This window comes from Seriola aureovittata, chromosome 5 (assembly GCF_021018895.1).
Source record: "Seriola aureovittata isolate HTS-2021-v1 ecotype China chromosome 5, ASM2101889v1, whole genome shotgun sequence".
Lineage (NCBI taxonomy): Eukaryota > Metazoa > Chordata > Actinopteri > Carangiformes > Carangidae > Seriola > Seriola aureovittata.
The window spans coordinates 2,251,306-2,265,095 of record NC_079368.1 but is presented as its reverse complement, the minus strand read 5'-3'; the positions used below and the strand labels follow the sequence as shown (position 1 = coordinate 2,265,095).

Sequence of the window (13,790 nt, the reverse complement as noted above, 5' to 3'; positions counted from 1 at the left end):
AAGAAGTACTGTATGTGAACCTTTGCAATGACCTGGTTTTCTGCATTGACTGGTCATATTCTTGATCTGTTCTTTATCTAAGTCACAAATGTAGACAAACCAAGTGTTCCTTAGCTGATATCACACAAACGATCATAATCTTTCATGCCTTTGGTAGAGATTCATTCACAGTGCTTGTGGAAAAAGTAAGTGAACACTTGGATTTCATAACTCTGCTGATCAGACCTGCACCGTTTTGGACCATTGTTCCCTCCTCAGCCATGGTGTGAGCTCTGACTGGGCCGCTCCAGAAGGTGAACTGTCTTTGTTTGAATTCATTCTGTGGTAGATGTACTTTGATGATGGCGAGCTGTTCAGGGCCTAAAGCGGCCCCAGATCACGATGCTCCCCCTACCGTACATCATATTGAGATGATGTTTTCATGTTAGTTTGCAGTGCTTTTTTTTACACCATACATAGTGCTGCATGTTCTTCCCAAACAATCCAAACTTAGTCTCATCACTGCATTAAACATTTTCCCTTTAATACTTAATACTACTTAACTTAATAGTTTTTTTTTTTTTTTTGGAGAACAGCAGTTTCCTCTGTGGTGTCCATGGCAGGACTCCAAGCTCCCTGCCACCATCTACCATGACTTGTGTATGGTAACCAGCTCCAATGATTCTTTAAGCCTGTAGCTGTCCCTGTTCTCACCATTCTGCAAGGTGCATTTGTCTGACTGTGGACTTATGAGCAGTTAAACTCTTTAAGATTCCTCTGTCACTCTTTCAGCTTCATGCAAACCAACCACTCTTGACCGTAGATCTTCTGAGATCTTTTTTGCGAGGCATGGTTCACCTCAGCAGATGTTTCTTGTTCACACCTGCAAACTTGTTTCATTGAATGGATTGATTTGGTAACCTCTGATTCCATTAGCCGAGGGGTTCACATACTTTTTCCAGCCGATACTATGAATGATTGAATGATGATGTTTGAATGATGTTTTCCATATGGACAAGAACAATACAGTTATTTGTATGTTATTTATGAGTTAATATAGATTGTGTTTAAAGTTGTAACTTGGGTGAAGATCTGACCATATGTTAGGACAAAGTTGTACACAAATGGAGGTCATTTTAAAGGGTTCACTTCATTTTTCTTGCCACTGTAACTGGTGAAGGGCTGCTATGATTTACAAGCCACCATATTTCAAATAAACAAATAAAGAGAAAGCTCCAAAACATCAGGCGCCATTGACCCATCACTACATTTAACGGTCTGCTGACCGGTATATATTGCCTTCATGTGAAATCATTTGTCCAAACGCTTTCTGAAGTTGTAAAAAGCCTGACGAGATGTTAGCATGTGTTAAAACTTTAGCACCTGAACTGTAGAGAACAGACATCTCTGCATGGAGCCACCTCCACACGAAACCAGAAGAATTGGATAAAATGAAAAATAAATGAATAAAATTTTTTTTTTTAAAAAGCACTGCAATTTATGTTGAGAATCACACACAACAAATGCTTCATGTCCATCATTAAAAGTGACACAATAATTGAATATATAGAGACTGTCTTACCTGCTAATAATCCTCCGTCTGTTTTTCTCAGTGGAAGAGAAACACTGTGTGTCTCCCTCCTTTTGTCCTCTAACAGGTGAAACTCACCTGGCCAGTCTGACCAGTTCCCCACCTCCTCACACATCTGACTTCCCAGGTCCCAGTTCTTACAGCAACATTTTGGTACAACACTCACTGGTTTGCTCAGCCCCGCCCCCTTCATGTTGTTGTCTCACCTGAGTCAGCTGATCAAGACCAGGCTCAGGCAAAAAGATCATCTGCTGTCCATTACATCCCAAATGACCACACTTAAGTTAATTATTAATGTGTCAATAGACAACCCCACACCAGTGACATTTAAAATACTCTTTGGCTGCACTAAATCAAAGTATGTGGATCCCTACAGTTTACACTGAAATCAAATAAGAACCACAAACTCTTTTTCCACTGTTTACTGAATAAGGGTTTCCATTTGTGCTCTAATAGTGCCACCTAGTGGCCACTTGGACAAACACAACACATTACATTTTTTTCCTCAGTCACTTTGATGCAATTCACACATCAGAAACATCATTGTCACCACTCTTAATGCAGTTCTCAAAACAGTTCATCATTAGCATTTCTCACTGTGTTTGTGCAGGTTTCCTTTGTATCCACACGTAGTTCACTACTAGAGACGCTCTCTCAGTGTTGATGCATTTCTCATCACACTGACAACTCATGAAAACAGTTTGTACCTTTGTCACATAAAATGACAGAGCTCTCACTCACTCTGATACATCATTATAAACATTCTTCAAAATATATATGAAAAAGCAAGGCAAGTCTCACACACACACACACACACACACACACACACACAGTACGTGGTGTGTATTTACTCTACTCTAATTGATGCTATGTTCTAAGTTTGACTGCATATTTCTCTTCTCTATTTTCGGATGTATAGTTCCATGTTCATCATTTTTGCTTCCCTCAGTTACAGCAGCTGTATTGTGTGGATTTACTGCTTTCACACATTTTCTAAACTAAGTCTCATTTCTTCAAAACTCTACAAAACAAATCCAAATTTCACACAGAAAAAAAAAAAGCAAAGTTCCACAAATCTGCAAAATGAAACACTGCTTTGAAAATATTATACTGTAAACACAGCCCAACACTTTTTTCAGTATAGAAGATTTTTCGATGAGCCATAAATCTAAAGCTCTTCGGTCTTCCATAGGGCTCGTGTGACGAAGATCTCGGCACTGATTATGGGTGGCCCATGGTAAAGAGCACACTCAGTAATACACACTCAAATGGTCATCCAGACACACAATTCCCCCTCTGTCCTTGTGGTGAGTGCACGCACCACATCAAAACCACAATCAAAAGTTTACACAAATCCCAAAGAAACACACCACATAACAGCTTCATCGGTTCAGGTCAGTTTATTCATACTCATCCTGTTCAACCAGCGTCACCATCATCAGATGTTCCTCTCCTCTGCAGTCCCTGGGTCTGACACAAAGCAGCTGCCAAATGCTGCCTGAAATAGAAGCAGCAGCTTACCTGCACAGGTGTGTTTTACTGGGTTATGTTACATAATTACTGTAATTGAATTTACAGTAATATATACATAGAAACACTTAAACATACAACCAGCAAATGAATGAATGTGTGTGTATACATGTCTTGCCAGTCGTGACAGCGTTTGTTCAGATTGAAACGTGAGGAGTTTATTACGTCTTCTTCTTTGTGTTTCATGTCATTTGATTGGTTTTTCTATTAGATTGATATATGTATTTCTGTTTGTATACATGTTGGCCTATGTATGTGTATGTTTTGTCTGAAATTTGGATTTCCACAATCAATAAAGATGAGAGAAAAAAAAAAGGAACGAATATCTACCAACCAATCACACGTTGACATTTACTTCCTCATGTTAGGACTTGTCAAGCTGTGATTGGTCGCGGGCGGCAGTAACGTTTGAAAGTGTACTGTATCTGTGTTGTGCCGGTCATGAGAACAGAGAGATAAAATGGAGGTAGCTGCCGTGCTCCATATGGTCGTCAGGTCGCTGCTGTTCGCGCTGCTGTGGTCAAACTGTGAAGGGAGAGAGTCGGAGCTCAACTACGTGACGTGCGGCTCCCTGGTCAAGCTGCTCAACACCAGACACAACGTCCGCCTGCACTCCCACGACGTCAAGTACGGCTCAGGTAACTTCCGTCAGACAGCCCGGGGATCCACAGCTGCTTCTGTCCAGACGTCTGTAGATTCTTATATAAGAACCGCGGGTAAAATTTCTATTTAAAAATAGACAATTCGAAGTGAAGCTGCTCATCTGCGCACACAACCAGAATAAACAGGGAATCCGGGAGGGTGTAGGCTTCATGATGGAGCAGCGCGGCGGCAGGTGAACCTATAATATAACTTGAAATTTAAACGAAATGGATATTCTTCGGCATTATCCTGCGCCGAAATTCAGAAGAAGTTGTATGTATTTGTGATATGTATTGAGTCATTTGTTGAGAGGTTTTATTTTTGCCTGGCAAACAGAAAACGGTGAAATTGTCATTTCTATAAATGTAGTCTGGCATCACGTTTTCCCGATGCGTGATAGCGGCTTAGTAACCATTTAAAATTTGAGTCCAGAGAACCAAGTGTGTCATCTTTACGCATGAGCACGTTTTAACATATACTTATTCCATATTTCCCCCTCTGACATTGATTGAAATAAATTTAATGTTTTGTAAAGCCCATTATAAAAAATGTAAAGTTTTTTTCTCAATTGCTTTGATGCAATTCACTCATGAGAAACAGCTTTCTCACATCTCTTAAATGCAGATCTCAGAACAGTTCATCATTTTCCCACACACATTAACATTTCTTGTTGCATTTGTACAAGCTTCCTTTGTATCAACCCACAGATACAGTTTTTTTTTCACATTTTCAAAACTAGGTCTCATTTTGTCAAAACTCTTCACACAAATCCATAAATTGCAAAATACAAAGTGCCACAAATCTGAAAATATCATACTGTAAAAGCATCTAAAAATCAAGTATTTGCATCAAATGCCAAACAATTTTTTCAGTATGGTAATTTTTTTTTTTTTGGATACACCATGCTCTAAATCTAAAGCTCTTCTGTTTTCCATAGGCTTGTATATACATTTAGATACAGTGCTTTAAAGGGACAGGACAGTGATCTGTTGAGAGGTTAAAATATACACAGTGCAATAAACACCAATGCAATGCGGAAACTGAAAATAGTTATTTTTCAAACACATTACTGTGGTAACTGCAGTACAGTGTTTTGTCTGAGCATGTTTTACTGTGTATTTTTGCAGTTCTCTTTCAGTCAGGTTTTTATCAAAACATCAAAACATTTGGAGTCTAAGTGTGAAGCTTCAGTACAGGAACCAGGCAGTAAAGTGAGATCAGAGAAGCACCGGAGTATAACACACCACTGGGGGGCGTAGGCCTTCAGCACCCTCTGTGCCTAGTCAGCAGAGATGGTCAGTGGGCTGGACAGTTATTCACACACATGAATCTGTTCCACATCTGCTAACGCCCACTATAGATGGTGATAAAGAGGAGTGTACATGTACTCAGAGGGCCTGAAAGTGAAACAGGAAAAGTCTGAATTCGCATCAGCCTCGGTGCCTCTGAGCGACACAGGAAGAGAGCTAACGTGTCACTGGGCTGAGTCCGATGAATGACGCCTCACACAAACAGGTGGAGATAACATTTTTGATGTTAAATAATCAGGTTGCACAACGGCACATAGAGGTTTGGATGTAGTTTTCAATTACGATTTGTGAATTGATGTTGCTTTTCAGCAGCAGTCGATCAGACAGCAACCACTGAAGACGGCTCTGTTGTCTTTTGCTCACTGCTCTGTTTCGTCAAAGATGGAAATCAGAAAATTGTTTTGGCAGATGATGATGTGATTTCAGTTGGAATGGTCGCTTTTTCATTTTCACTGAAAGAAATTTAAAAAAGATGATGATGTGATTTTTCTCGGTCTTGTACCAAACAAAGGATATGATCTGTAGCTAACAGTGCACAACAATGTGACACATTTTACCTTTTATCAAAAAAAAAACTGCAGCTCCTGTGATTTGGATATTGCACTTAGCCATATTGAGTCAACTATATTTCCATCAATTGTGCAGCTCTGCTGACGAGTTGAATTCTCAAGCAGGCAGAGCGTTAAGATAAAAGTAAAAAGCCTTCAGTTTTACTCCTTGTTGCAAATTTAACAACTATAACTATTTATCAGATGCATCAGTCAGAGCTGCAGAGGACTCTCAGTGGAGAATTCCCTTTGGCTTTTTGTGGAGGACCATCCCTGCTGCACGCTATTACCATATCTATTTTTAGACTCCATATAAATTTCCATACATGGCACTAATGGAGGAAATACGACAAAGCTTAATTACCGCATGGGCAAAGTGTCAACCTTACCAGGGCCCCAGATCATCAGTGGCCCCCAAAGTGAGAACGAATAATGAAAGACCCCTATGACCTGCGAGGCTGTCATCATCCAGACACAGCCGTGGACTGTCCGGTGCTGGATGCCTCAGATGCCATCAGATTCTTCTTAGATCAGAGTCGTACACAGTTCCTGTAGACTTTTAAGACCGGGCCGCCTAACAGAGAGATCCAGCCATGACCTGGAAGCATCATACAGCAGAATGTGATCAGCAGTCTGTGCTTCAGTCTAACCTTCACAACTGAAAATACAACTTCTTTCCGTTAAATGGAGCTCACTGAAATCTGTCACTCATACTCTGTGTGTGTGTGTGTGTGTGTGTGTCTGTGTGTGTGTGTGTGTGTGTGTGTGTAGGCAGTGGACAGCAGTCTGTAACTGGAGTGGAAAACGCAGACGATGCCAACAGTTACTGGCAGATCCGTGGAAAGCCCAACCGTCCATGTCAGCGCGGAGCATCCATCAAATGTGGTCAGGCCATCCGCATCACACACATGAAGACTGGCCGAAACCTCCACACACACCACTTCAGCTCACCCCTGTCTAACAACCAGGTCAGACAGTGGCACACACACTCACTGTTTGTACTGGACAACATGAAGCTCTATGGCACAGAGGGATGTGATCAGGCTTCGGATACACACTCAGTACTTGCTGGTAGGATACATTCATGGTAGCAGATCACCACTCTACAGATGTTTTTCTTTTCTTCTCTGTGTCCTCTGCAGGAGGTCAGCGCCTTCGGAGAGAACGGCGAGGGTGATGACCTGGACGTGTGGACAGTGCAGTGTGACGGCGTCCACTGGGAGCGCGACGAAACCGTGCGCTTCAAACACGTGGGCACGGACGTCTTCCTGAGCGTGACGGGCGAACAGTACGGCCACCCAATCCGCGGCCAGCGGGAGGTGCACGGCATGAGCTCCTCCAGCCCGCACAACTGGTGGCGCGCCATGGAGGGCGTCTTCATTCAGCCCAGCCAGGAGCTGCTGCGCCATGATGAGCTCTGACATCATCACCAGGGCTCGTTCCTGCACATGTGAAGCACTCAGGGTGTCCGGAGAAGGGAGATATATATATATACACACACACATACACGTTTATCTGTGTGTATGTGTGTGTGTGTGTTACAGATGTTAATAATAAACTGTTTAACCGTTAACCGACAATAAGAATTTGGACTGATTACTACTATCAGTTAAACAATTTTTAAAAATGTGTGTGTGTGTGTGTGTGTGTGTGTGTGTGTGTGTGTGTGTGTGTGTGTGTGTGTGTGTGTGTGTGTGAGAGGGATGATCCCGCTCATCAGACACTTATCCTCTTGACTGGTGGGAAGCGAATCAGATGTGCTTCCTGAGGCTGGCCGCTCTAGCAGGCGCTATCTGTGCATTCCTGGGACATCGGTATCATCCCGTCTCACAGTTAACAGACTGACAGCAGACTAACCCCACAGCATGTCCACATGTTGCTATTTCTGAACAGACACCAGTAGACTTACAGTGCTGTCGCTGCTCTTATACTGTTTATACATCAGAAAGTCTGGCTGCGATTTGCTATTTTAAGTTATGAAATATTTTCCTCCACTATTATGCTGGTTCTGCACATGTAAAAATGAACCCCTTCTTATGAAGAGAAAACATATTTCTTTAATGGGTCACAGACACTCGTCCATTCTAAATAGTACATTTTGATCTTGTCGGTTAACGGTTAATGGTTGTTTAACGGGCGTCGGCTATCGGTCAGAAAAAAAATTCAAAATGAGGCTCCCTAATGTGTGTACTTGTATGATCTATGTAAGGACAGGTTTGACTTTTAGACCTTTGGAGTGAGGACATTTTGTTGGTTGCTGTTTGAGGGTTTACACTTGATTTTAGGGTTCGGGTTAGAATCAGGTTTACAGTGTATGAAATCCTTTGAATTCATTTTTCCCTCATCAATCTACGCTCAATATCCCATAATGACAAAGTGATGGAATTTTAGAAATTTTTGCAAATTTATTAAAAAGGAAAAACTAAAATACATCTTCAGACCCTTCACTCAGGACTGAGTTGAGTCTTTGTCAGTGACATGACCTGACGCTTATAACTGAGACCATATAGAGGAGAGGCTTCGTATCCACACTCTGTCACAGAGCTCAGATCAGCGGAGAGCTGAACTTCTGTGTCAATGTAATATTTCCATTTTTTCTTTTTCATAAATTTGCAATGTATGATATTTTTATTGTCACATGCTGTTATGGTCTCAGCACAAACGGTGCAGAACGTTGCTTTTCCCTGTTGAAATCATTGTTACACATGTCACACTGTCGAGCAGAACGGAACCTCAGACAGACAAGTCAGCAGTAAGAGATCTGAGAGCCATGCACCAGGTTTCACAGGACACAATGAGAAAAGCAGTGAGTCAGGCAGTGGTTGCCCCGGCGACTCACCTGGTAGAGCGCCGCCGTGGCCCGGGTTCCAGTCCGTCCCGTGGCCACTGGCTGCATGTCCCCTCTCTCCTTCCCTGACTTTCCTGTCTCTGTCGCTGCAGCTGTCCGATACAAGGCAAAAAATGCCAAGAAAAAAAATCTTAAATAATAAACAATAAGTCATTTGAAATATTTAATATAATTAATTTAATACACTGGGAATTTTTATATTAGGTCTTAAAAATGTAAAGGAAAATAAAAAAATATACAACAGCTGCTTTGTTTTGGAAAAGTGTTTTTTTTTGTTCTGACACAAGTGTAATGAAGGATTTGGACATTGCCCTCGTCCTCAGGTCGCAGGGGTCACTGGTGCTTTGATGTGTCATATGCTGTGACTTTCACAGACACCTCATCTCAACACAGCTGAACACCTATGGAAGCGTCTTCATCATCATCATCATCATCAGAGAATATGTTTATGAAGGATGGTTGATCCTCCAGTAGAGTTCAGAGACGTGGAGCTCTTCAGTTTGTCACTGTCTGTCATTAGGGAATGTTTTATTCTATTCTACATTAACATAAGAGACAAGTTGATGACAAGTTGATTCCAAGGTTCCTGGTTCAAGTCCCACTGCTGTCAGGAACTGAGGTGTTCATGATATCCTGAAAAGTTTATTTTTTATCATTAGAAATCAAATAATTTGTTTACGCATTATTGATTAGTAACATTATATAGGTGATGTATTAATAATTCTGTAGTGAATATTTAAATGACATTTTTATCCACAACACAAAATAACAAAGGAGAAGCAGAAACCTTCGATCTTCAGTCAGACATAGTGAGTGATTCTCCATTCATTCATTCAACAGTAACTGTAGACGAGAACTGGAGGTTTTATAGCTGATCCTGTGTGATTTGATGTTTAATCTCTTCACTGCTGCTCCTCATACAGAACTATCACTTGATCATTTCTGCAAACATCTAACCAGGCCTGAGATGTAGATGGAGCATTGCATCATTCAATTACAAAACAAAGAAAATTACACTTACTAAAAGTTTCACTCAAATTTTATTCAACTGAAAGTAACAAACACAAGTAACAACAATGTTATATTTAATTCCATTTTTCTACAGTACAATTTTCTCTACAGAAACTATAGACAATAACAGAGAACATATACAAGACTGGGCTACACGGTGGTGCAGTGGTTAGCGCTGTCGCCTCACAGCAAGAAGGTTCTGGGTTCGAGTCCCGGCTCGGCCGTGGGATTTTTCTGTGTGGAGTTTGCATGTTCTCCCCGTGCCAGTGTGGGTTCTCTCCGGGTTCTCCGGCTTCCTCCCACAGTCCAAGGACATGCAAAAATGGGGACTAGGCTAATCGGATACTCTAAATTGACCATAGGTGTGGCTGTGAGTGTGAATGGTTGTCTGTCTCTATGTGTTTGCCCTGCGATGGACTGGCGACCTGTCCAGGGTGTACCCCGCCTCTCGCCCGAAAAGATGCTGGGATAGGCTCCAGCCCCCCCGCGACCCTACTAGAGGATAAGCGGTAGAAAATGAATGAATGAATGAATATACAAGACTACATACAGAACTGAAAGTGTCCATGTCTCTGGGAGGAGGGTTGACAATCCTGCTCCTTGAGAACTGTCTCTACAGAGACACAATGGCCTTGTATTGGGTCTGTCCTGAACTGCTTCTTGCATCTGTTGTGCGGTACCAGAACAGGAGGAGGGGCGGAGCAGAGGCCGACACCCAGGGCCTGAGGGGCCACTGGAGCCAGCATCACCAGCTGAGGGCCCGAGGGCGGAGCATGGAGGAGCTGCCACGGAGGATGCAGCTTCATTTCCGATGGTGTTGTCAATGGGCGACACCTTTCTTCCCACCTGCGCTGGCCCACAGTTCTGCCGGGCAGGCGGTACTGGTGAGCAGGGCTCAGCTGGGCAGTGCAAACAGGGGGGGGGGGGCACACACATAAGCAGGGGGTAGAGGATCAGCTGCCACAGACAAGTGGTGGTGCATCACCACCGTGTCGTCCTGCCCCTACACCCTCTTGGTGTGGTGTGGCTCAGGTCCACCGGCTGCAGGGTGGTCTGCTGCATAACTGCCCCACAGGTCCGAATGTTCCTGTAGTTCTTCATGACAGGTTCAAACAGGTGGCAGCAATCTGGCCACTGGGCAAGAGTCGGCGGGTGGTGTCTCTCTTCACAGTCTCCACCCCTGGAGTGAACTCCTCCCTCTTCATAGGAGACCTGAACTGTGTTCGGTCTGCTCTGGTGTATGGTGACGAACACAAACTCCACCCTCTGCTGGTCGTGGCCCAGCAGGTTGTGTGACCTGAGCAGAAACAGCACATAGCACAAAAATGTGACAGGACACAGACGTCGTTCCTGACCTGCCGGTTCCTCAGCTCCACCACATACGCACACCACAGTCTTCCACAGCCTGAAAGACACAGTGAGGACAGAGAAAGAGTTATTCATGTTCACACCACAGACTCATGAGGAGGTGCTAAATGAAGTGTGGAGGAGACTCTGGGCTGTTGCAACAATCTCCCAGCCACCAACCTTCAGGCTATTGGTGTTGACAGTGGGGCATATCCTCGGAGTAGGTGAGGAGAGAGGACAGCTCTGTCCCCTGGTCCTGGTTCCTCCTGTTCAGCGTTCTCACTAGCTCTTATTCATCTCACCAGGCAACCAGAGCGAAGCTGTAGCCCCAGCACTGGCTCGCTGAATTCCCCTAGACTCGTTCAGTTTGGAAGACAACAACAAATAAGAATGACTTAACTGCACAGACAAAGGCACCAACTAAAGACAACAGAGCTTAAAGGCTGCTGCCAGGCCGGTGTTGACAGCAGGACACAGCGTCCTGACAAAGGACGGAGGATATAATGTATATGACTATTTAAGAAGAAAATTAAATCGTTTAATGGTTACTTACTAATGTATTGACAGAGAAAGCAGGAAAAACTGGTGACAGCTGAGTTTGACTGCTGTTCTCCTGAAGCAGGTCCATGTAGACTACAGTCTGAGAGGGACCATACAAGCTGCTTCCCAAAGACTGTATATAAACATTTAGGCTATAACTCACTCTACACAACTAAATAATATATCACATACTTTTTGGATAAAAGATATTTTATGTCTAAATGAAAAGAACAAAGCAATAGAAGATCTTAATCATGTAGCTTATGTCTGCATTTATTTATTCATTCATTTATTCATCTATCTATCTCCTAACATTACCCTGGTATAGATCCTGTGCTTGCATAATGTTACACTATTACATCCTCGTGGGTTTTATTTTGACACTTCACTTCCGCTTCCTTTCTGTCGACCGACCTTCTGTCCAAATGAGAAATGGAAAAAAAAAAAAAAAAGAAAATGGTAGAAACCATGATTGGGCCGTTTTCTGAATCTGATTTTCTGGATTTTCGTTTGGAAACAAAAACAAAAACAAAAACGAACAGACCACGTGATTTCGTTTTTGGTTTAAAATTATAACTAAAATAAAAAACCATGTGACTTGTGACGAAATAGAGGAATAACCCATTTTTATTCTAACAAACAAAATACAAATAAATACAAACAAATAACCTTTTTTTTCGTTTTTAAAATACAAATGAATAACGGATTATCCGATGATACCCATACCCAGACCCAGACCCAGACCCAGACCCAGACCCAGACCCAGACCCAGACCCAGACCCCGACCCAGACCACTCTTCTCTACCCGCTGCTGTTGCTGTTCACCGTCCTGTCCAGCAGGTGGCGACACATTACCATAAAATCCGGGCAGCGTCGAAGGCAGCAGGAAGGACTATTAATGCCTCATCTTCCTCACCTCCGTCATCCTCGGCTGCATTATGTTCCTCAGCATCCTGCATCCTCTTCATCCTCTTCATCCCGCCGGCTGATTCTCAGAGGTGTGTGTCTGAATTGAGAGGATAGGAAAGCTCGAACAGCCGGTAGAAGAAGCGGCTTCACGGAGTCACGCTGCCGATGACAGGTGATGTATCTGTATGATTCTCTCATTTCTCACTGTAGCCACGTCATGTGCAGCTGATGGACCTCGAGTCGTTTGTGTTTTTCCGATCATAAAGAAACAAAAATAATGTTATAATGTCATTTATAATATGTAATAATTATACGAGTGTAATATTATATATTTTTTATTATTTGCATGTCAGATTAATAAGCTGCAAAACATAAAGGAAAATCAATTTTGTTCCATCTTGTTCAATGACTCAAAAATCTGATATTCGTGTATGTCGTATTATTTATTCAGTCTTTCAGTTAGGTTTTACCTGATAAGCATTAATCACGTGGAAAGCTGGTACAATTTAATTGCATTAATTTTCCTTAATTTAAGGCATTAATTTGAACCATATCTTAAACTTTTTACAGGGTGGAACGTGCCGACAATAAATCGAACATTAAGGTCTAAAATAATTGAGTTTCATTATTGATTGGCCAGTTGTTAAATGCTGATTATGATCCACAATCTGCCTTTAAGAATGATTTAAGGCTGGAAGGTAAAGATATTCAGTCCTCTGAGCTCAGTGAGACCTAACTGAGGTCTTTAATTCAGACTGTTAGTTTTCCTCTGGAGCATAGACTAGGAAATAGAAATAAATACATTTTCCTTTTTTGGGCTTTTTACAGTTTCACAAACTAACTCACCTAAAATAAGCTGATGTAAATTTACATTTGCAGAATAAATTGTACCTCTTGTTCTGACATCTTTGTCCATAATTAGTCTCTACCACTATTTAATTTTTCTTACATGATAAAATAGTATGAAACTAATGGAGTAGCAGAGGAAATCTGGTCTGTTTAGAAGCAGGGAAACTGTCTGTATGTTTTGGGATTGTTGCTGGTGTTTTTCCTCCTTTCTCCACTGAGGTGACTGCTGCTGACCTTTAATGGGGCTTTAGTAGTAGAGGGGTGGGGTTCAGAGGGAGGTTCCCAGGCTTCGCACTCACACATCCCAACAGGCAGAGCAGAGGAAATGTAAATGTGACCACCCACCTCTGAGGAGGAAGCGCTGTGTTGTTCTATTATCTCGCCTGTGATTCTAATGTTTTCTGCAGCACTGGGTCTGTTTTTCATACAATCTCACTGTTTCACTACAGACTGCAAGCAACTCCAAATGATTGACACATACTGTCAGTCACAGTCCTCAGCGCTTCAACACATTCACTTTGTTCTTTATTTGTGGCTTCATGGCTGAAGATGAAATAGTGCAGGCAAATAAAAAGAAAAGCATGTTCAGAAACAGAATGAACTGTAATGTAATCCGTGTCAATCTGAATGAGTTTAGTTGTGTCTATGATACAGGTAAAAGATTTAGGATGTATTAATGTATAGGG

At 42.3% G+C, this 13,790-nt stretch overlaps 1 protein-coding gene and 1 long non-coding RNA gene across 2 annotated transcripts; one reads left to right on the top strand and one right to left on the bottom strand.

Annotated features, from left to right (window-relative positions):
* Window positions 1–3,493: 3,493 nt before the first annotated feature.
* Window positions 3,494–8,691, top strand: sdf2l1 (stromal cell-derived factor 2-like 1). The gene is made up of 3 exons (XM_056377318.1): window positions 3,494–3,738; window positions 6,372–6,568; window positions 6,743–8,691. The coding sequence occupies exons 1-3, from the start codon at window positions 3,561–3,563 to the stop codon at window positions 7,019–7,021; spliced, it is 654 nt and encodes a 217-aa protein (XP_056233293.1). The 5' UTR covers window positions 3,494–3,560; the 3' UTR covers window positions 7,022–8,691.
* A 778-nt stretch (window positions 8,692–9,469) lies between these two features.
* On the bottom strand, window positions 9,470–11,154 carry LOC130169980 (uncharacterized). The gene is made up of 2 exons (XR_008827927.1): window positions 10,987–11,154; window positions 9,470–10,864 (listed from the first exon to the last, which is right to left on the bottom strand). It is a non-coding gene; the product is annotated as an uncharacterized LOC130169980 (long non-coding RNA).
* Between the last annotated feature and the right edge of the window lie 2,636 nt (window positions 11,155–13,790).

What these genes read in the sequence shown, in the direction of transcription:
- sdf2l1 (XM_056377318.1), top strand. Translation starts at nt 3,561, where the DNA reads ATGGAGGTAGCTGCCGTGCTCCATATGGTCGTCAGGTCGCTGCTGTTC. An exon ending in CGACGTCAAGTACGGCTCAG is followed by an intron (nt 3,739 to 6,371) that starts GTAACTTCCGTC and finishes GTGTGTGTGTAG; the next exon opens with GCAGTGGACAGCAGTCTGTA. An exon ending in CACCCCTGTCTAACAACCAG is followed by an intron (nt 6,569 to 6,742) that starts GTCAGACAGTGG and finishes TGTCCTCTGCAG; the next exon opens with GAGGTCAGCGCCTTCGGAGA.